The sequence below is a fragment of the Mercenaria mercenaria genome, chromosome 17, assembly GCF_021730395.1.
Source record: "Mercenaria mercenaria strain notata chromosome 17, MADL_Memer_1, whole genome shotgun sequence".
Taxonomy (NCBI): domain Eukaryota; kingdom Metazoa; phylum Mollusca; class Bivalvia; order Venerida; family Veneridae; genus Mercenaria; species Mercenaria mercenaria.
In genome coordinates this window covers 51,696,799-51,721,756 of record NC_069377.1, presented here as the reverse complement: position 1 = coordinate 51,721,756, position 24,958 = coordinate 51,696,799, and the positions used below count along the sequence as shown (strand labels likewise).

General features: G+C 34.2%; 1 protein-coding gene across 2 annotated transcripts in view; it reads right to left on the bottom strand.

Annotated features, from left to right (window-relative positions):
* The window catches only part of LOC123536510 (signal peptide, CUB and EGF-like domain-containing protein 1), a 68,939-nt gene extending 44,499 nt beyond the window's left edge, over positions 1 to 24,440 (bottom strand). Inside the window, exons 1-2 of one of the 2 annotated variants that reach the window (XM_045319726.2) lie at positions 23,783 to 24,440; positions 5,304 to 5,942 (exon numbers count right to left, since the gene is read on the bottom strand). In XM_045319726.2, the coding sequence (XP_045175661.1) occupies positions 5,304 to 5,942; positions 23,783 to 23,816 (673 nt within the window). In that variant the 5' untranslated portion in view covers positions 23,817 to 24,440. Of the gene's footprint in view, positions 1 to 30; positions 1,434 to 5,303; positions 5,943 to 23,782 lie in introns of those variants that run through there. The other variant, XM_045319727.2, reaches the window with a different exon arrangement.
* Positions 24,441 to 24,958: the final 518 nt, after the last annotated feature.

Here is a 24,958-nt window from a genome sequence, read left to right as displayed (position 1 = left end):
GTTATACGTTTTAAAACGGGTGATTTTTACCTGAACGCCGCCTCGTGTTTCTCCCACCGGAAGTCATAATGAAGAATTCCAGAATGAGTATCCATGCTATGTAAAAATGACCAAGTGCAGTCAATCTCCGCATTAACATTTTTTCACACCACTGCACAAATATTCTCGTTTTTTTTTTTCTTTTCTTTAAAACTTTAAAATATTTTGATCTCCAATATCAATAGTGTTAACGTTCCCTATAATAAAATCTCGAACCTCGTCTAGAGCCATTTTGTGCGATTATTCATTCCGATAACTTCACAATATGTTTTCGTATCCGTATAGGCTATAGCATCCATCGTTGCCAATTAGTTCCGAAGTTTTCTAAATTTCACAACATTTAACTTGGCAAAATAACTTGTATACTGTCGAAGTTAGATAACATTAAGGCTTTCTCTTGATATTAATAAAATATCGCTAATATCTTTTTGCGATCTAGAATTGATGCGCGTTGGCACTTCGAATATTTTTGTAAGTTTTTTTTTTTCAAAAAGATAATACAGTATGGAACTTTATAATATCGTTGATATACCGCAAGGTAAAATTTACAAGTATCTGTCTTATTTAATGCAATGCCTTTATATAACCTGCTGTGCAACTTTCGTTTCAAATACTTTTAAAACAGTTAATGGATATTTTATGTTTAAAGAACCGGGTAACACGAGCTGCCAACTTTAATTACATTCTTCATTTGTTTTCATAATTACTTTTTCATAAATATATTTTAACATATGTATTGTAGGACTTTACACAGAAACTGATGTCGTTTTCTCCTGTTCTGAACTTGAATTCATGCAGGTTTGTGTTGTTACAACTAATTTAAAAGTTCGTTTACAATTGTTAGGTGGCGGAAGTTTACAAAAAAAATCGTTTACGGCTCATTTTAACGCGAACTCGCCTTCTTTATGTCCTGAATAACATAATTCGGAAAGCGTCTCATAAAACCGACTATTAAATGGTACACAAGAATTTACTCAAATTCAGTGCAAGTATTTAAAACATATACATAATATGTGTCAAAGATAAATTTGAAAAAAAAAACATTAACAAGTATTTAATACTACATGAATGCCAGTTTACGATTTAGTTGTTTATTCTTGTGTTTTCATTCAGCATTAGTGTATGTCAGAATATTCAAACATTCGACTGTTTGCTGACATATTTTTTACTTCGGCTGCCCTTATTTCACCTTAGAAACACACAAAATAATTTATTTGTCACTCATCTTCAGCGTAGACGTGATTTTTATAGCGTATAAATATAGTTTTCACAAAAAATACATTCTTTGTAAACATAGCTTTCGGTTGACGTTTTACGACGGCAAAAAACTCATTCAAACGGCACTAAAAGTCACACACTTCCCAACACTACTTAATTCCATCCTGACATTCATATGTTTATTTAAAAAAAAAACAGCACAAATAGGTCTTTTCATATCAGATGTGGCTAAAATAGGTATAGAGGCAATATGTTAAACATTAATGTAGGCGCAACGATGCATATATATATTTGTATATATCTGTATTCATATTAACTTATTTTCACATGTACTAGGCTACTAGGACTTTGTAAGTAATTTGACTACCAACGGGAAAAAAAGCTTTTTTGATGATATATGTTCAAGTATTCAGAGTAATCCAATTTAGATTGTTGAATGTGATTAAGCAAAGTTTGAGGGATGGGTTAGTTTTTTAGATGTGGTTATGTCTATAGCTTAGTCTACACCAATATATGACCACAAATGGTTAATAGCATAATAGAAGATTTTTTTTGCATTCCAAACTGATTTCACAATTAGGTAAGAACATACTATTACGGTCATTTTATTGCATTATTCTTTATCATTTTTTCTTTATTATTGTTTTGTTTTGGTTCATTTTTTTAATTCAGTGGCAGTAATGAAAAATGGCAGCTTCGCAGAGAATTTTGAAAAGGGAAACCCCGACAGACAAAGAAAAACGGCAAATCAGAAAGTTGCTTTGTTTTTACTGTAGTTAATGTACGTCAAAGTCTTGTGAAATTTTTCATTTACAGAATCGTTTTATGATAGCCTATGACCCGTTATTACATGAATAAGACCCCTTTGCTCGGACAGTGCAGAGCAAAACTTACTGAAAGGAACCTTTACCACGGAAAAGACCTATTGCATGTAAGTTTACATGATATCAAGCCTATCACGGTAAAAAAAAATCACTTCCGGTCCTTGGTGGAAATCTGGACCCAATTTCTCGTGTGTATACGTACGTGCGTGCGTGCGTGCGTGCGTGCGTGTGTGTGTGTGTGTGTTCTCAATTTGCAAAATGTAGTGTTCCTTTCAGATACTTGCGCGAAGCCGTGATGATACTGTGAAACTATTTGCCGCAATGATTGAACTTACGTTTGATACTCATGCACACATTTGTTTGAGGGAATTCCATTCAAAGTGATGAGAAAACCTTAAAAGTTTTAGATATATCAGGTTCTCAATCAAAAGAAAAATAAACATTTTAACGGTGATACAACAAAATTTTCTAGGGCGCTTCATTTCACTGTAGATAAATTAGCTGTCAAGATGTGGCGGTAACGTGTTTTAACTTTGATTAAACGGGTAGTGAAAAACGAATGAGATGCGACTGTTTTACAGAAGTTATGCGCTTTTTGAATAGCTTTTTATGACAACAGCTCCGCAGAAAATGATATTAATTATAACGCATGCTTTCATCCGGGTGATAACTTACACGTGGCTGATAAAATCTTCAATCTTGAAAGATAAGTTGATATGGTAACTAAAAGTGGAAACTTTCTAAAATCTTAATTAACACAGGTGCTTAGTATGTGCAAGTGTCCGGCAAAAGTCTCCCCATCCTTCAAAAATCCCTCCAAAATTTGTTCGCAGTGGCGGATAAAGTCCCCTATATTTTTTACAACGCGTTTAATACAATAAATCGGGTGAGTGATGGATATTAATAACCCTTTATTCCTAAACTTTATACATGTTCTATTTATATAAAAAATGTTTTATTTACCTTCCAATGCTCTATGTAAGTTAATGGGGTTTTTTATTAAGAAAGACTGCGGGGGCTATCAGCCTGTGTTAACTTTGTTTCGGACGTATGTGTATTCGTGGAAGAACAGTTAATTTACTCAAAAGTTAACTAAAACTTGGCCAATAAAAATATTTTATCAGTCTCCATTTGGATAGTGTTGAACACAACAAAAATAGCCTATGGAGCATAAAAAGAATTGCTTGTATGCAGCCCGGACCGACTTTACATGGCTGCCCGTACATTATTCTCTTGTCCAAATTTATTTCTTTTTTTCTTAACTTAATCAAAGGTCTGCCCGTACCTTAAAATCTAAACAAACAGCTTCAAACAACGGGTGCAAAATCTCTCTGATTGTTAATAATGAGGCAAAAAAGATGAATTTCCTATGAAAAAAAAATATCCGCAAAAAATTGAGAACGTCTGGCTACATATAAATAAATGATTTAGTGTAAATTTCAACAAAGACCACACATTAAGTATATTTTCCTGATCCAGATATCAAGACGAGCTACTATAAAGTAATTTCACAGTAGACGTATAATGCTTTTGAATAATTGTGAGGTGGGAATTCACGGAGATAAAATAAAGATATAATATCGCGACTGGTGAATTCATTTATTTTTTCGTGCGAATGAAGTGCTATTTACGATATCATAAAATGTATCAAAAACATCCCGACAAAATAGTGAATTAAATACTGGTAATTTTAAATAATGTAACGCATATAGTTAAAGCAGATGGTGTTATGTGATATTTTTATGGAAGGCCGATGTGTGTTGTATTAACCGCTAAATGTCAGGATGCGAAATGCGTAAAGGCTTGAATACAAAATGTGGAATGTTAAATTGCCTGGAGGTAAACTGGGCTGGCTTCCATCGCGGGTTACTTGTGTTTTACGAGTGCGTTAAGAACGCGGCAAATATTGTACACATTTTCGTATGATTGTCTCCTGTTACTAAACTAAATTAATTAAAAATCACGTTTGAAATTACTTTGATACTTCAAAGCAATAATTTCTCATTTAAAATTTTGCAATTAGCATGATTCTCAGGTTGCACACAGAGGATGACATAGCTGTAGCATTACAGCAAATATTAAAAGTACATCGGGCTATCATCTGTGTTCCGATCAATTTATATCTTCTAACTAATTTTTATCGTATCCGGCATACTGCACTTTTGATTCGAGTGCCGGACCGGCCTTCCATACATTTTATAGACATATACGGGTTATTGGGTATAGCGGTAATTCCCCTTTTGTGAACGGATGCCTTTCAGTTAAGTGTGAATTGCATGATAGAATTTTACATACAATTATTCAATGAAATTGGTAATTAATATTTTACACTGCCGAAAAATTTCCATCTAGAATTTTTATATACATTTTTTTCTAATATTACTTTAGCTAAATAATTAGTTTTACATCGATATAACACACAGACGGTAGCAAGCGTTTAATACATAAATTAAACCTGAATCACAATAACGTGCAAGTCCACGGCTTTTTTTGTGTGTGTGCTTTAAGCTATCGAGACAGTTGACTAATAAAATGCGAGAGGTATTGACACATTTTACATCACGCATTATTAAGACGTTTTTATTAAAAGACTACCTACTCGTTAATGGAACTGGTCGCGGAAGAGGAACAAACATAATTATTTTTAAAGTTCTTTCCCGAGTTTGGTCCTTTCGTCCCTTTCTGAAATAAAAACTATATTGATTCATAGGCACATACTGACTGCATTCTTTCACAGTAGATGTTCAAATAATAAAAAATTTTAGATGTATATATGCTGATCCTTTAAGGTAATAGAATCCATTCAATATTTCTGAATAACAAAAATGCGCTTAAACCACTATTAAGAGGCGTGTTAAGGGGGTTTCGCATAATATCATTGCCTCCCATGAACAAACTTAGTCAAGTCGAGTCTGCTATTATCTTTCGATTATGTTAAATGTTTTTTTTTTGTTCAAGATGGACAAGAAACTTAATTTTCCTGATTTCAACTTTTTTCTATGTTTTAGTTTTTCTTCTGTATTATTGAAAAAAAAAACGTTTGCTGTGCCTCATGGTATCGAAAAACAGAAACGTTTTTCATGATCTTACAATTGTTCACTTTTTCTTTTGATTAAGTGTGATTTTTAATGCGTAATTATAATAGAGGAACATTTAAAGAAGCTTTATCAAGTGCACTTTAATGTTACACTACATAGAAATCTAAATCTAAATAAAACATACCTGGAAACGTAATCAGTTTAATCGCCACGGAACACAGCCCAGATCCATTTCGAAAATTTCCAGCTACAACACGATTAAATCCAAAGAATACGTCATGATCTATGTCACCATATAACGTGTCCTGGCCGTTCAGTGTGAACAGAAATTTTGACTCTAATTTATCCTTTATTTTGCCCCTACTCCACTCAACTCGTTCGTCACTGACACTTATTGTTGCTTTTGATCCTTTAGTTGCAAATCCGTCAATAGTTTTAATAAGCAACCCACCATCGCTACTGGCATCCATGTAACCAGGGAGAGTGTTGCCATAGATACGCATTTGCCGGTTCAGGATTTGAACCTCAGCCATATTGCTGGTGGTACCATCGTCGCCACCGTAACCATCACCTGTTGGAGAATCTGAAATATCTAACGTCCATGAGCGTGGAGATTTTCCATAGTGTAACGAGAGTTCTGCCCCTTTATATGGTCCTGAGAAATCAATTTTTACTACAGCTTGGCTGTCACAAGCCCCTGTGCGAGTCCATGTGGGTTTTTGAATAAAATGTACATATTGGCTGTACCCACGAACTCGTGACCGCTGCAGGTCGATCTGAACCAGGTTGTTCTCTAAACGACTGTATGTAATGTGAAAAAGACCTGAAATTAAAAAAAAAAGATACGTTTTGTCTCGTATATTCTTCTTACATTAAACAGTTCTTAGCAGCAGGGGCGCCCAAGTAAGACAGTGAAATATCGCCAACAGCATGACCCGAGCAAACAGGCATGGGTTTGGCGCACTAACTGACCTTACAGTCTCCTTGAAAATGATAAATTTTCATCATATAATGTTAAACAAGTTTATGCCTTTATAAACCGATGGAGCCTTTCATTTGTTTAGATTACAAACATGTCATTCTCAAGCTCCAACTTTCTTCTCTTCTTTAAAACAAAGAATGGCGACAAATTTCAAATAAATCATTTTCAATATGGGCACATTATAATCACTGATATAAGCACGTGCTTAATGATCATGCATTACTGGTGTTAGTCGGTAAACTCCCAAAAATATTTGAATAAAAAACACAAACATTACAAATATGAAATATGTTATTCGCTTTTTTTAATTATTAAATTTTTTCTTTTCAAATTATTTCTTATAATAGCTTCTAGTAACCATGGCGATACGTAAATTTGCACTTTTCTAGCTTCATTAGATTGTGCTCAGATGGCATATTTTCTAATAGCATCCAATTAATCGCCAAAAACATATAACAAAAAAATAAGGACAACTTCATCGCTTTCACAAAAGTGATGTATAATGAGCAACATACATTGGTGTAGATAGAAAGTTCGAATTCGAAATATTTTTGCTCTAGCAGATTTTATACTACAAGAAATTTGAAACAAGAAAATTAAAGGGCGTCGATGGTATGGATTGTGAAGTGAAGTAAATACATCTATATAGCGCTATTTAATGAGAAATTTGCAAATATTCATACTAAGCGGTATATCTAAATGACAATATATTAGTGACGGCTTATCAAAACTACTTGACGTATGGGTTATTTATATTTTCAACACACACCCGTTCCGTGCCCATTGCTCTAAAAATAGGTCAAAAACCATGTTACACAGCTATGCCGAAAACATACAGTGCAAGTGCCCCTAACTGGTCGGGCATCCAGGTCCCTGTATTAAATTACAATCTCAGCAGTGACACTGTTCTTGACCCCCTAGCCCACTTCTCTAAAAGTTTGTTCATTTCATACAGATTAAAGAAGGTCCCGCAAAGTTAATGCGTCAATAACAACGGTCATTCAGACAGGTACATGGGTTAGCTCAAGTATTTAGTGTGTTTAGATTATGTTTTTCTAAAATCCCGTTTGCATTTTACATTTTTGTTTTTGAAAAATATTTGCATGTCTGTGTGATAAACACTACTTTGATTTATGATCTTGGGGGTAAATTATGATATCTTTTCTACGTCAGATCAATACTATCTTAAATATTTCTCAACTGATATATCATATTTACACGTCTGTGTTGACAAAGTCCCGTTGACAAAGTCTCGAACGACGAGGAGTGAATTTCTCAACCCGTTGCCGGGTAATCAGCCTATTTGTCTGAAACTTGGCGATCGATTTTAGAAAATAATTTACGTTTTAACACGCCTTAAGTGTCTTAATGGATCTGTCTGGATTTTAAAACCCTTGTGAGAATCATATCTGACGATTAAACCATATTAAAGCACTTCAAAGGCTAAAACTAGCTGGAAGTAATATATTATGGTTGTCATGCTGGGTTATGTTCTAACTCTGAACATTTGGGCATGCGCGACTGGGAGTTTAAGTCAAACACTCGGCCGTTTTCTTTGCATGACATGCCCATCACAGCTGTCGGTTCAAGCTTCGTCAGAGCTTTGGTCAAGGCCGATCATTCTACCTAAAAAGGCACACCCAATGTCCTACAATATTACGGATTAAATATTGTCCTACAATATTCCGCATGACCACGATTCTAGCGGTACCGAGATGAACGTCAACCATTATCCTTTATACTGCTTTTTCATACACCAAAAAAAGTCTAATGTAAAACAGAAGTTCGGCTGAACTGGAAGTGTAATTTTACATCATTAGCCTTATAGGAATAATCTCAGGTCACGTTTCTTTTCTTTTTTTTTTTTTTTATTACATTATTATGAATTGAATGTTAAGGTTACATTAAGATAAAGAAAGATGAGGTAACTATTTATCCTGACACTGCACGTACATCAATAATGTATTTTAGTCTCAAAGAAGATTAGTCTATCGGCTACTGACATTCTGTATATGCAAGAGTTGTCGTTCCTAATAGTGTGTAAAGCTGCACCGCAATTGAGATGAAAACTTCAACGAGACTGATATAATACAATGTTGGATTTCTTTATCATTTTAAACACGCCCCTAATGCCTTCCTTTCTTCTGTAATTTACAAGGATGCTAATGCTAATATGTTGGTTCCTGTGTTGGTTCCTGTGGTCTCCTCAACGAAACCACTTTTATTCAGATTTAGTGTGGTCTTTATTTTCTATTACCTCTCATGAACAGAACCAATCAAAATTAGTTTGCTTTTATATGGCTTGGTTGCATTTTATGCTTCCGAAGGATCTTCTTATAAATTTTTATTATTTATTATCATTATCAGACATTAAGTGTATGCGTGCGTGCGTGCATGCGTGTGTGTGATCGGGTTTAGCGTCTTCTTCAACATTTTCAGTCATATAAACGACAGTGTCTATTTATAGCAATGTCCACAATGTCAAAGTCTATCGTGCTGCCTCACTGAATTATCACGCCATAGACATGTAGCATGACACCCCATCCAGTTACATTATAATGGCACAAAGCTAGCCAGTCCTAGAACTATAGTCACTTAATGCTTAGATGTAGCGAGGAAGCTACTGGTACCATTTTTCACGTCTTTGGTATGACGCAGCCAGGAATCGAACCCACGACCTACCCGCACTTAAAGCGGGCGCCAGAGCAGTCGGACTTTAAAAGCAGGCTAAAGGTTAAATGCTTTCATCATGAAAGGGGTACTATAAAATTGGTATAACCGATTTTAAAAAAATGGTGTCAACTTTAATTATTTAAACAAAGACACTGAAATTGAGATTCGCTCATGCGTGTTGGCAGAGTTTTGACTTTTTACGGACTAACGGAGAAGTTTCCGGAGCTGTTATTTTCGTATGTCAGAGCGTTACCATTGATTTCTTGTTAACCTACATCTAACCTCTGTAATATGTCGAGCCGTTTCATTTTCAAGACAACTACGTGCAAACGCATACCAAGCGAACTTTTTAATTCTTGCTTATTCATTGCCGTAGTTCACGGTCACACTACTGATTAAAGGAGAGTTTTGTTCCTTTTTTTTTTTTTTTTTTTTTTTTTTTTTTTTTTTTTTTTTTGAAAAATGTAAATTATTCTAATTGTAAAGATATTTCAACTTTCCATTGATTAATCAGTCGTGGAGGAAAATGGATTGACCTTTACAGGCGTGGCTCTATTAGGAGTAACATTGTTTTAAATATTTGATCAAAATATAGAAGATCATAAAGATATATGCATTAATTGTTTTCCAGTTGAAATATCAAACGAAGCGCATTTGTTGCGTCAATAATTCCTCAAAGCGATACACCTGTTAAACTGTGTTTGTGTACTAGCTTATAATATACAATTGTTTGATTACAAACTGCAAGCATTCTTCGGCACTTTTATTGTTTTTATCTGTAAGTATCTATATCATAATTCATATATAGGAACATCGAAAATATAAATGTAATGTTCCGCAGTGCAGCGTAAAAAGTTCAATGTGTTAAACTGATCAAAGAGAGTCGCTATATGTTATACAATGAATAAGAGAACTCGAGATGCACGCTGAACGTTACAAAATAATAGCTTTGCTCTATGCAAAACATAGCCAGGCTTTGTATGCCTAATGGTCATAAATGATGTTTAAACAACAGCATGGTCTATAGGTCGTGCATCTCATAATGAAGATACTTCTTCAAAATGGCATCTTCTGGTACATTATGTGCATTAATTCATGTGCAATGAGCCTTGTTTACATTTCTGAAAATGCAGACATTCTGTGTTTGAAATACCACCGAAATGTCAAATTTGGGGTATTACAATGAAATAAAAACAAGGGCCCACCTACAGAAATCAACATATTACCAGTTTAGATTATTTTCTGTCTGACTAGTATTTGTTATAGAATACATGCACGTATATAACAATTAGATCACTTAATTAACACCGTTCGAATCTTGTTTTATAATATGGATTCATGCATAACTTTATAGTAAAACTGAAATGTTAATTACTTTTAAAAATTAAAAGTATTTTATAACTCCTTTTATCTGCTATGTAAAGAGTTATTATATTTCTCGTAATTAACATGCATACCAATGGTTAACCACAGTTTAACAGTTCAATAGAATGAGTTCGACGAAAGTCTAGATTATGTCGAAATAAATCGAAAACTGACAAATGCTTGAAGTTGATAAATTTCTAATTGATAAATTAATTCCGGCGTATAATATGCACTGTAATTTTTTTGAAATTTGATCAGATCAGTAAAGTCTTTAATTGTAAAATAAATACGCTGCTTACACTTTTATTGCAACGAAAGTTTAGTTTATTTTATTTAAAGAGGGTCTAATATCCGATTCAATGAAATTGCAGGTTTTCGCGACCGCAAGTCATATTTCGTTCATAGTTTAGGGTGAATAATTTGGATCTTTTTTATTTATACAAGTATTTGATATATAAACTGCTATCTGACAAAAATGTGAAATATGTGAAATATTGTTTAAAATCATTTCACATCCGTTTCTAACGTTTTACTCCATTTTTGTATTTTACAGGGATAATATTTCAGAAGTTCATAATGTCTTAAAGATACAATTTCCTCATTTGTATACAGATAAAAGATGTGTGCGAGTTTCTCAAAAGAGGGCACCTAGACATTGTTTGGTATGTAAGTCGCCGCGTTAGAATAGACAACCTTGCAGAATAATATTTTGGTTGATCTCAATTTTTTGTAGCGTTTCTAACGTTTTATTAACAAAATAATACTAAATATACGTGACTTAGCAGAAATTTTCGTGTACAAAATACGGTATAAATACATTCTGCAAACAACCTTGTTTTTAGAGTAATGATCTCTCTTAATGGACAATCTTACATTTCGTATCTATTTAAAACGTTTTACATGATAATATAAAATTTGAATCAAATTTGAAATTTAAATCGACACATATATGTACAGTCGAACCTGTCTTAGCGGCCACCCATATTATGCAACCTAAAGCAACTAGTCAGCTAACTTTCCGAACTGATTTTGTTTAACTTTTCTTTACCAGCCACCCGTCTTTAAAAGCCAGATCGTCCTGTTCTATTGGCCGACTGCTTAATACAGTGTTGATAGTACAATAAGTTTAGAGACTTCTGTATGACCGTTTGCGCGTATAGTTGTATTTTGTATATATTTCCCTAATATTCATTTTCAGTGAGAGATATGTCCTTTATCATTCAACATTTGATAACCTGCACACGCGTTCAAAGCCCCTTCATCTTTTTATCTTACTCAGTGCTTCGTTTTGTACTCAGATTTGTTACCAATGCTTTACAAAATAAACAAGTTTAACTTATTAAAATGCATCAAGTATAAAATCATATCACAAAAGTAACTGCAGTTGTCGGTATTATAGATTTTATGAATTCCAAAACTAAAAGTACATTGAATACCCGTACAAAAATAAACATTCCTAATAATACGGCTGGTCTAAATACAACATGAGAAACAACAAAAAGCTTGAAGAAGGGGAATTTCAACATGTTATAGTTTGAATCATGCGGTAATGACTGTTTGATAAAGATTCTCTTGACAAATATTTGCTTAGTTGATGAACATTTCAAACACAGATTTTGACATTTGTTGCTCCGAGACCCGACAGACGGAGACTGTGTTTTTACACTCTACATCGTCTAAAGAAATGAGTTATTACACATGCATTTGTATATATTCAGATATTTAACGAATGACGAATTAGAAATTCATATTTATGCAGTTCGTCATTAAGATTTGTTTTCTTGTTTTATGTATGAAATCGACAGTGAAAAAGGTAAGAAGAAATGGAATTATTTACCACTACAGTAAAACATTTCTACAAAATATCTAGTCTTTTAGTCTTCATGGGGGCAAAAAATGTCCATTTAAATATTGTCTCAGACAATGATTGTCATACCAGACAGAAGACCAGGTTCACCTTATTAAAATGAAAAGGTAATAAAAACATAAATCTCAGTGTCAAACGGTATCTACAAACTATATTTTCATGATTCCTGAATCTCTCACATATGTGTTAAAGTATTGCTCGGGGTTTTCAGTGAGGAAGCCATCCAGTTGGCTTGCGAAAGGTCGGCGGTTATACCCGTGTGCCCGTACTTATACCTGATATAATACCCTTAAGAGGAAGTTGGAATCTGTTGGCTACACCATCAACTAACTTGAACTGTGTCTATTTGACTTAACTGAGCATGTTTTATTTTCGTACGTAATTCAATGTAAAAAGTTTGGCATAATCAGAGATTTTCAAATTATCAGAAAATGAAAGTCGCTTCTAACTTTCATTATATAAAATCGGCATTCCAAACGATAACGCTGGTCTAAATAAAAACATGAGAAACAACAAAAGTCAAAATGAGGAGAAATTTTAACATATTAGTTTAAATTGTGTGGTAATGAGTGTTTGATAAAGGTTCTTTTGACAAATATTTGCTTTAGTGATGAACATTTCAAACACAGATTTTGACGTTTGTTGCTCCGAAAACCAAATGGGGGATATTGTATTTTACATTGACTAAAAGATGGGCTATTGCGCGTATATATTTAATGAGTCAGCAGTGATAAGTTATAATTACTGAATGATTTAGAGGGTTTGATATGAGAAATCAAAATAGAAAGTAGTAATTCATACTTTCCCTGAGATTTTATGATTATAATTAAAATGTATTTGAGCCGTGCCATAAGAAAACCAACATAGTGGCTTTGCGACCAGCATGGATCCAGACCAACCTGCGAATCCGCGCAGTCTGGTCAGGATCCATGCTGTTCACTTTCAAAGCCTATTGCAATTAGAGAAACTGTTAGCGAACAGCATGGATCCTGACCAGACTGCGCGGATGCGCTGGCTGGTCTGGATCCATGCTGGTCGCAAAGCCACTATGTTGGTTTTCTCCTGGCGTGTCTCATTTTATTTTGCGCACACAACATCCAGATGGTTAAGATCAGCAAGAGAAAGAAGTGACATTTGATTCTTAACATATACATCGAACTATTCAAACTATCTCGTTAAATTTTATAAGATTAATAAAATCTATTATTGTTCAACTATGCAATATTGGGCACAATATTAGATGGACTGTGCACAGACAATACCAAATTCAGCTGAGCCAATATGATAAACTCAGAGCTAATGTGGAAAATGCAGGGACAATACAGAGATAACAGTCATGCATTTTGATAACATAAGAACATGGTGTGTGTGTGTGTGTGTGTGTTTTTTAATCTGTGTGAATTTCCGGCTGTTAAGTACGCCCAATTTGTTCTTGTTTGACAAGCTTTGCGCGCGTGCGTGTGTTTCGGGTTTAGCGTCTTTTCTAACAATGTTTCAGTTATATAAACGACGGTGTCTTCTTGTAGCAGTGAGCACAATGTCCAACTTTATAGTGCTGCCTCACTGGAATATCACGCCGTAGACCCGTGACATGATAACCTACCCAGTCTCATTATACTGACACCGGGCTGACCAGTCCTAGTACTATCCTCTTAATACTGAGCGCCAAGCAAGGAAGCTGTTAGTACCATTTTTTTACGTATTTGGTATGACGTGGCCACTGAACCAGCGACCTGCCGTACTCTAAGTTAGTAGCACCCTTGGTTACAAATTATAAAAACAGGTGAATCCAAGACATATTTTCCCAAAGATTCGAGTTCGAAAAGCCAGAAATACCAACACCACAGAACGTTGAGTACGGGACAAGTTTTTAAAGTTGACTACATGGGATTCTCGTGTTCGGGTGAATGTTGAAAAATGACAAGAAACCAGTCAGTTAGATTTTGATCTATATAGCAAGGCGCAACTAATAAAGTTATAAAAGCAAAGAACGTTTTTTGGTTAGTTAGCGTTTGTGAAAAACAGACCCATCAGTACCCGCCAAACAGCAACAATGAATTTTGCATTGTTTACATCATAAAACCTTTTAAAGGATATTCTACAATCCTGGCCGCTTGCATCGCATAAAATACTCATCAAAAGCTCGTAAAATCTCGTAGTAAATTATAAACCATTTCACAGAACACCGACTCTAAAGTGTTTAATGACCGAGCATTCCCTGCGCATATACCGTTGTTTATGTGTTTGCAATAAACAAATAGTGCATTTTATAGGAATATCGTAGTTTTATTATGATGATGCTGATGAAGATACTTCGGTTGAAGTCTGTTTTTTTTCACGTGCATTAAATAAGCATTTCCATTCTTCATATAAGTCATTTGAATAAAAACTGAAAATTAATTTACATATGCACAAACGGCTTAAATTTTCAAAGATGACGCATTTTTGTAGTGACAGAGCGTCTAACTCGTAACCGAGAGTGTGCCAGGTTTAACCTTTACCCTAATTGACTGGTCCATCATTCAATTTGGGCAATACCATTTATTCAAAGTGGTGTTCACTGAAAATTTGCTGACTGAATAGCGAACTGTGCAGACCATGATCAGCCTGCACGGATCTTGGTCTGCACTGGCCGTAAAGGCAGAATCATTTGCCTCCAGCAGGCTAAAGGTGAAAGAACAATGCTCACTTTACCCTTAGATGGTCTACAACTGTATAAAACCTTCAAACTGATAATAACTGAATAAAAATCTATATTGCTTCCAGCCAGAATGTTTATTTTCTACACAGATTTTTGTAAAAGAAAAACAGCCTTTTACTTTGTTACAAAATGACATTGAATTTTGCTGAAATCACAGATGTTAAAGGAAACGAGGCCGTATGTAGCACAATGTTGAAACGTTTTTAATAGCGAGTTCAGTCGAGGACCACAGAAATCTTTTACCTACAGGAGGTCCAGTCTTTTTTTTATTTTTTTTTTTCGCTGTTTTTGTCAGTTTTCTGATGTGGTCGACAGCTGTGTCCATGTTGAAAGTTTTAGGTTTTTTTTAAGGTTTCCCTATATCAGTAATGTTAAGTTTTATTATCTACGCGTCAGATTATTTTCATTAATGTATAAATTGCAAAATATTGCAGTTTGAAAAAAAGAGAGAGATCTTAATGAAAGAATACAAAAATGTACTTAAAAGTTAACTCTGTGTGCTTTTAGGCCATTTAAGAACAAAAGTGAACCTTCTTAAGCGGAGAACACAACACGAGATGTCATCGGACGTATTTAAGTTGCACGAGAAAGTTATCGGCATAAAATAAACTAGAGCTATCACGAAAGGTGATTAATACACTCACACGCAGATTTTACACAGGGAATAATGACCTTTGACTATCAAGTGTGACCTTAACCTTTTACCCTGCGATCTGGGTTATACATTCGTTATGACGAAGTATAAAATTGATGCTACGTTCAGGAAAATCTTTCCAGTAGTAAGAAAATATGGATCGGACACAAATTTAAGCTGTTGACCTTTAGTCTCCAATTGTGTCCGCGGACCTATTACGCTCTGCACGTCGTGTCGAAGATGTTAACAGGTGATGCTAGTTTCATGAAATATTTCCCGCGGTTAAATACATATGGAGCAGACACAACGGACAGACAGACGAACAGATCAACATCTGTGCAGTCTGACCACGATCTGCACTGTTCGCCATTCAGTCAGTATCATTTGGTAAGCATCCCTTTTAACAGTTAATGGTACTGTCCAAACTGAAAGATGGATAAGTTCATATTAGAAATTTAGCAGGGTAAGGGTTAACGATGTACTTCTATGGCATCCTCAATATTTTCTGTCAATTAATTTCATATTACTAAGGCTGCATGTATGAAATTAAAAAGTCACAAAAATACGCATAAATGACTGAGAATTTTAGAACGAGCGAAATGTATTATATGGCATACAAACCATGTAAACACAAATACAACTTTATTTTCTTGTCACAATTTGAAAATAAATTTAAATTTGAATTGATGTTTTACCATATATCAGGGACCCTGCATCCCATGCCATTTGCTCGTTGAATAAAAGAAAACATTCATCTGTTGGGGTTTTTTTTGTAATTTTATTTTAAGTTGCCTCTTTTTGAAATTGACATTTCACAGATCTACTGGTTGCAATACTGAAAACAAATTACCAAAAATATATAGAGAGGTTTTTTTTAGAAGGCTCGATTAGTGTAATAAGAAAAAAAAACTCAGCTAGTCTTGGCAAGTAAGAAATAGTGACAAATATCCTTGGTGTTATAAATGTTATGCATTCACAAAAAGGTGATTTAAGATTTAAACACCTGTGCTTTCCGTCAATATAGATAAAGAATATCTGATTTCATAGCTCTATTTGTCGAATAAAATTTTATTTGTACAGTATGTATCTTACAAAATAGTGTTGTAAATAATATATTGTGTAGTCATTGCACATAAATGGTGTCATTACCTGATTTTTTTTATCTAATTTAAATATTTTTGAAACAAATATGATAAAAGAAAAACAGTTACAAAACAATGCGATATTAGATCTCATGAAAGGCGCCTTCCCTCGGTATAATCCAGTAAAAATAACTACAACAGCTCTTATAATGGGCTCTAACAAAAAAATACATTTCCCATAAAAACAAAAACTCACACGTAAATCTTAAATGTGTAAATGTTGTATGGGTTAGCCTTATTTGAGCCGTGCCATGAGAAAATCAACATAGTGGGTTTGCGACCAGCATGGATCCAGACCAGCCTGCGCATCCGCGCAGTCTTGTCAGGCTCCATGCTGTTCGCTTTTAAGCCTATTGGAATTGGAGAAACTGTTAGCGAACAGCATGGAGCCTGACCAGACTGCGCGGATGCGCAGGCTGGTCTGGATCCATGCTAGTCGCAAACCCACTATGTTGGTTTTCTCATGGCACGGCTCATTTCTATTTTAGAAAAAAAGAAAGAACTGGGCATGATAGGCTACATTATCAATCATCGATTCATTGGGTTTGACTGTGACCTTCCACGGAAATGTGCGGGGCCAGTATGATAAATGGGGTAGGGGGTACCTTATTTATCATATTCCATGGAGGGTCACTATCAAACCCTACACTTATTTTGTTTTATCGGTCACTTATTTATGGCCTAGATTGACATGAAAATATACAGTGACCCTCCTCAGAAATGTAGAAGATCACCACGTGACCAGCTTTGAACTAATGAAAATTACAAAATCTCATGAGATATTTGTTGTCTGATACCCAATGTCTGTGTCATGACATAATGTTTCTGTGGCTGCATATAGACCATTGAGATATTTTGCGTACTTACACTTTTTGTACCTTAAACGCCCATAAGGTCTCAAGCCTTTTTTTCTCCGGGCGAATTATGTTTCCCTGTTTTGATTTTTTTTCATTTTTCACAATAAAATATTTTGGATTGTAGGGAAGATCGAGTGACATTAATAATTTTTAAATAATACCGTTTGGGTTCTTTCCCGTCCGGTTTTCATGGGTCAAGGAATTGCTGCTTTATTGATTATTTTTGTTATTTAGTCTGTTTATGGGCAACAGTTTATGGTAGAGATGGCATTACCGCGGTGTCTAAGATTAGGCAAATTATGAAAAGAATGTGTGTGCGAATGTATAATTTCTAAGCCGTAGCTGTCCATTTTGACTTAGACTGGCAACATGCAAGAATGGGTCACTTTCATAACTGTTATGACACAAAAAGAGTTTGAAGATGGACAAATTTTCTAGTGAAATTCATGTGCGTGTATGAAGTGATTAGTGGTAATGGTGTGAAAGATAAGAAAAAGTTGGCAACTAGTGTCTGTAGGAATGGAACGATGTCAAAGATAGCCAGTGCATCAAAGGATGAACAAAATACATATTAAAATTATCGCTGATTTTACAGCATAAACGCTGTGTTTAAAACTGAGCAGATTTCCCAGAAGAATACATGCTAACATCGACATTGATCAGCACTATATATGGTTAACTACATCTTTATGCCGATACAGTTAAAGGCAAAGAAAATCTCCTATATAAGTGACCCCCCCCCCCCCCCAATACCAGACTTTTTAATCCCCAATATACAAGATCCTGTCTGGTCCAGTCTGATAAGGGTCCATAAAACCCCTGTAGACTTGACATGTAGCCTAATTATAGTCAGAGAATCATAAATTTTATTGCCTACAGGTAAATTAGTTATTTCCTGTGTTTTGCATTTTATTAATTGAAATGCTGTTGTTTTTTTTTAGTCTTTTTTCAGCATGTACACAAAATTATTTTAATTGATAAGATACTAATTTTGGTTGCTCAGTCGTGTTGAGTAATGTCCTGGCCAATTAAATTATAACTCTTATAGCAAAGCATTTCTCACTATAAAATAATTATTCAAAACTTAATAAGAGAAATTACAAGTTTTTGCTTTTGGCACGGAGTTTGTCAGTCTAACAGCGTCAGCCCTCTGTCGCAGGATGAGCATCTTTTCAAGTAGGATATACGTGTATGTGTGTAGGGATGGTCAACTTTTACTGAAAGGCCATGATTCCAAAGTTACGTGCTATTATAGCACGACTCCTTATATATATCCCCAGTCAATAGTGTGTACTATTGACTTGTCTATAGATCAATTCTTAATTTTGTAGGGCCAAAGTCAAAAGTTAAAGAATAAAATACGAAAATTTATTTCTGGTGTCATGTAATGGCACACTTATTGAATGGATTGGCGGTTAATACTCATAATAGTCAAAATTATATAGATATGTTGATATTATAGCCTTGACACGATTCCCTAAGATCGCCAACTTTTCAAGTAAACTGAATGGATGCAAAATTTATAGAATACCCATAGTCCAACGCGAACATATTTGCTAGGGGACTTCATATCATGACAAGGAACAATATCACAGATTAGAGCTTACAAGAGAAAGATGGGCTTATTTTATCACATGGACATATTTTCTAGCAGAATCAATGCGCTAACTTTACATAATAATGCTGATGACAGTCAGTCCCTATCAAATACCGCAACAATATGACTTCACGTATTGCAAGTATGTCTGTGACGGTCAAACTATTTTTACAGTCCAAATCATATGAGCCGTGCCATGGGAAAACCAACATAGTGGGTATGCGACCAGCATGGATCCAGACCAGCCTGCGCATCCGCGCAGTCTGGTCAGGCTCCATGCTGTTCGCTAACAGTTTCTCCAATTCCAATAGGTTTTAAAAGCGAACAGCATGGAGCCTGACCAGACTGCGCGGATGCGCAGGCTGGTCTGGATCCATGCTGGTCGCATACCCACTATGTTGGTTTTCTCATGGCACGGCTCATATCTAGAACGCTTTTCTAAGAGACTCGATCAACTTCACTATTTATGGTTACGAGTCTTACTTTTGAGGGCTATGGTCAATGGGGCGTTATCTTAGGGATATGTAGATGGGGCTTTACTTTAATGCTCCAACTGTTGTAGACAGTGTTTAGTCATTCATATTGTAGGGTCATTGTTGTAATAGGCATTTCAGTGTTTTGGGTAATACATTTTACATTTCAGATCCAGTATAAAAAAGGAACCGAGCTGGTCACTGTTTGTCATCGTTCATATTGATCAGATCATAAGACAAAAAAGTGAACCTACGCATGCAAAAAAAAGATGGAAATGACTAAGTCTAGTTTATTATATGAAACTACATCAACAAAATGAAGAAAAAGGTAATGAGCTCACAAGTAAATTGCTCCATGTAAGGAGTACGATATTACGTCAATGTTTTTATAAATCAGCCGTGCCATGGGAAAACCAACATAGTGGCTTTGCGACCAGCATGGATCCAGACCAGCCTGCGCATCCGCGCAGTCTGGTCAGGATCCATGCTGTTCGCTAACAGTTTCTCTAATTGCTATAGGCTTTGACATGCGAACAGCATGGATCCTGACCAGACTGCACGGATGCGCAGGCTGGTCTGGATCCATGCTGGTCGCAAAGCCACTATGTTGGTTTTCTCATGGCACGGCTCAAATTATTTTATAATGTTAACATTCATCAATTACGTTGTACATCTGGAATAGACTCTAGTTTTTTGGTTATTTTTGTTTTGAAATTTTATTTCATGAAGTCATATAGATTAATAATCGATGTATACCGTATAACTGGGTAATGGTTTGAAATTGAAATGAAAGTTAGAAATTTCACACTGGTTTTAATAAAACTAATGCAACATAAGTGCGTCTTAAACAGGGTATGATAATGAATACAGATAACTGGATTATTTACATACATGTATTTAAATGAACTAATTTACATATTCAAATCCGCTATGAACTGACCGCTTTTTCAAGTGACGTGTAGGTGGTTAACCGGAAGTTCTTTTTATTGGCCAATAAAAACAAGTTTAAGGTGTATTTTTTCTTTTATCTGTGCAAAAAAAGTTAAAGTGCAATGATTCATGATGTAACAAGGAGTTCCGTTTCATATTTTTAAGTCTCTCTCCTGCGTGTGGGCAAAAAATAATACAAATTTAATACTAGACAGAGTATATATTGCATTTTACGACAAAAAAAGCATAAATAACACTTTAATTTTACCAAAATTAGGGATCTTATAAAACATTGTAACTTACTATGCATTGCACTATTTGTAATAGACTTTCCCAACTATAGACCCTTTCATATTTCAAATATATCTTGAGTAATTTATCCAGTCATAATGATATGTTGACATTTTGTTACAGCTAACCATCTGCTTTGATGCTTTACGTACATATACTATTGGCAAATTACTGAGCCACATAATGCACGTGTAAACTTATTTAACTTGCACGTGATCTTGCATTTGGCGGTACTATAATTAAACTTATAATATATTGTTTTGTAAGCTTGAAAACACTATAATAAATTTAAAGTATCACAGATATGCTTAAAAACCAAGAGCATACAAATTAGGCTAACTCAAGCCAAAATGCCTCACGGACGGGTATGTTACGTAACTTATCAAACAATTTGGACTTACAAAATCTTAAAATGATCCAGTAATGTTCTATTTCAATTGTCTTTTGGGTTGTTTTTTTCCGAGACAAGAAATTTTAAGCAGTTGTTTAAGCGTGAATGTGTAGCCATCACGGCACTACTATTTCTTACCAATGTTCCCAAAGATTCAACGGACTGGTATAAATTATATAATACAAATATTGCTTCAAATCTTCAGATGTAAGTAAGTAATAGTGGTCATAAAAACCGTTAAATGTTAGATTTAATAAAGTATACTACACTTCAAGCAAGTATTTTGCTATTGTTGACTGCATGGGGTCTTGTTATTTATAGTTGATTTTTACCATTGTAAAATTTGTTAAAATGAAGTCATTTATTTTACACAACTTGAGTCCACCATTCAACTCAATTTGAAAAAAAAATCTGAAGTTTGTGTAGCAAAGGTTTTGTTTAATTCATAAAATGTTTGGGATCTAGTTGGAAAAGTCAGCAAAAACAACAAAATAAAATCAGTTGACATCATAATTTTAATGAATCAGTCATTTAGATTTGTGCACTAAACAGATTTTTAACTGAACCCGCTCAATGCACGAAGACACAGTTGTAATATTGGCGGGGCCAGTATTTCAGAGTTCTTATTTTGACCGGTCTAACGTAGAACAATTTCTATACCTAATTTAAACAATATTTAAAAAGTCACGTTTTATAAAAAATACATAATGTATAACCATATGGATAGACTGAAAAAATACACACCAAATTTCTCCATTGTCTTGATTCTAAAACAACAAATCAGTATTACTGATTTTTTAATTATTAATATTTTTTTCTCTTGTGTTTTAGATATATAATGCTTTAAGAATAACCTTAAAACGGTTTTGTTAACTTATAAGTCGCGAAATATTAACAAGATATATTTGTACGCCTGTAACAGTAATGTTGTTCTAGTATTCATTAGAGTGTTTTTCAGTGAATTATCGAAATATCAGAGTGAAATATATCTGGTATTTTCTAATAAGAAACTATAAAATGGGTAAATTTAATATGAAATAAAAAGAAAATTCGTATACATGTAAGACAAAAATATCTTTCACTCATTTACACCATATCTTACATTTTCACTCGTGGCTCTGCCACTCGTGAAAATATTGCATCTGGTGTTCAGTCGTGAAAGATATTTCAGTCTTACACTGGTACAAACAAATATCCTCTATATGCTTAACCTTTAGCCTGCTGGCGGCTTGTGATTCTGCCTTTGTGACAAGTGCAGACCAAGATCAGCCTGCGCATCCGTGCAGTCTGATCATGGTCTGCACTGTTTGCTAATCAATCAGTAAATTTTCAGTGAACACCCCTTTGATTAACAAGTGGTACGGCTCAAACTTAATGATGGACCAATCCATTTTAGAAACTTAGCCGGGTAAAGGTAAGCTTCTTTGAAAAGCAGTGCATTAATCAAATTTTGTGCGCCACTGTCCTGGAAAACATAACTCCTGACATTATTGTTGTTTTTTTGCATAGGTCGCTCAGACAAAAACGGAATGACCTTTGACCAAAAGTGATTTTTGTACGCTGATGCAGCAAAATTAATTCAAAGAATAAATACACTTTCAAGTTTGATTTTAAATTAATGCATCTCATTTATAAAGGCATGTCTTTGCATTAACGTACATAAAATGTCAATGGATTAGACAAATTTTGAACCTATGTGTCTGCACGATATGCATACAATGAAGGGCTTGGTGCTAATGATAGAAACACGCCGTAGAAATGACCTTCGGAGAAAGTATTTCATATAACATGCATCGTAATTGATAAAACTTACATGTTATGAACATTTATTACAAATTCATTTATTCTGTGCACTGTATTATAACACAATATGACAAAGCGCAAAAAGCGATCTGAATGAAAAAGAAACCACTCGTTAGATCCCTTCCGTGTATTTTATTATAAATCACGACTAAAAATCTAGGAACTTTATTTCTTTTCTTCTTCTTGTTTAAAAGTGTATGCCTATAATAATAAGTTTCTTTTCTTTTTTTCCCTCAATATTCTTAATGGAACGAGGTCACTGTAAAGTGGTCAAAGTTATATATTTTATCGACTAATCTTCTCGTCTATTAATGTAAATAAATAAAATAAAGCTATCATAAATACTAATCTTTTAATTTGAAAAAGTCCAAATATTGTTTCTGATGATTTTCTTTGGTGAAATAAAATATAAATTCTAGTCTTGAAATTAAGTTTAACAAGATATATTTCATTGTAACCTAACAACATGATAAATTCTAATTGTACTGTTCTTAAAACAAATTAAATTATTCAAACTGATAAATTAAATATATAACAATTTTAGCTAAGTCCAAGTTATGGTCATTTTTATCAGTGTAACAACGCTTTATTATTTTACGTTTATATTATGTTTTTTTTTTCTGTACAAAACGACTGAACTGTTCCAATTATAATACTACTTAATGGATTAAATACATTCAGAATTAAAAAGAAATCCACTATCATTTCCTGTATCATACATGTTGATAAAAATCGAACAAGAATAAATAGCGGAGTATAATAAAGCATCTTAAGATTAAAAAAAATACAGACATACACCCGAAAAAGTAAATTATCAGAACTATTTCTGATTAAATAAATAGGAATCCAAACAGGCAGTTTATAGTGTGTTTAATTCTTTCTTTTCTCTCGAAGATTTTGTTAAAGATAAAATGCGAGGTCATAAAATATTCGTTGATAAAAATGATAACCACTTACCTGTGAACGTGTAAAGTACTAGAGTAAGGTCCATTATGTTCAAAGGCTACCAACTGCTTCGATGAAAGGGTCCCCTATTCATCCAAATCATGTTAAACCAGTTGGCAATAATTTTCATAAATTTTGATTACTTCTATTTAAATAACATAAATTCCGTCTTTAGGATAACTCATGAACTATCCCGAAGAAAATGGTTGTGTTGAGCGTTGTAACATTGCACTGCGCGTTTTTTAATTACTCCAAAATTTTATTTCAATTTGTGCAAAAATTATTGGTCGAGAAAAAATAAACAGTCATTTTCCGCATAGAAAAAGTATTGATATTTTACGCAGTGTCTTTAGAATGACATGCGTGATTTCTTTGTTCTGTCATAGTATGTAATGAATCACATTTTTTTCAAAGCTCTAGTAATACAGGATTCGTAAGTTTGGATCGTAAATACTTTTGCAATAGTCACTTTTGAATAGGCCAAAAGACTGCGGAACTTCGAAAGAACCTTACATTTCACATTAATGTCCCCTAAAATGCTATAAATGTCCACTTTTCTTAACTCATAGGTGACAAAGATGCGCGCTAAAGCGTTGAGGCAGACGACATATTTTCCAACTTAGCTACGTGCCTAGTGTTGAAGTATTTTTACCAGCGATTTTTCTTTCCTAATCATGATTATAAGTCTCTATTAAAGTTTCGATTTTTAAGTCTTGGATCGTCAAATCTGTTTCGTAAATCAAAAGGCAGTTTCTCGCTTGTTTATTGCGTATCGCATGCCATTTTAAAGCAGGCGTCGTATATACTTCGATAGGAAAGAATCAGTTCAATTTTATGTCAGCATGTCATAAAGCTCTTTATAGTCTAGTTATCATTTTTACCGGAATCGGGCATACCAGATTCTTGCAACAATAGACTTACCAAATCCGTCTAGTCGGGATGGTATTTGTGCGACTTGCTTGTTTCTAAAGGGAAACTGGACAAGTATAAAATTGCACGACCTTTCTTAACAAATAAGGATTACTTTTTCAGATTCATAGATGATCTGAAAAACACAATATAAAGATCTCAGCACTGTATAATAAAATAGCATCCTTCAGACCATTTAAATGTAATGCAATATTCAGGTAAATTTGTTTAAAATTAAAATGTCCTAAAAATTCATGTTGCAGATTCTAACCTAGGCAA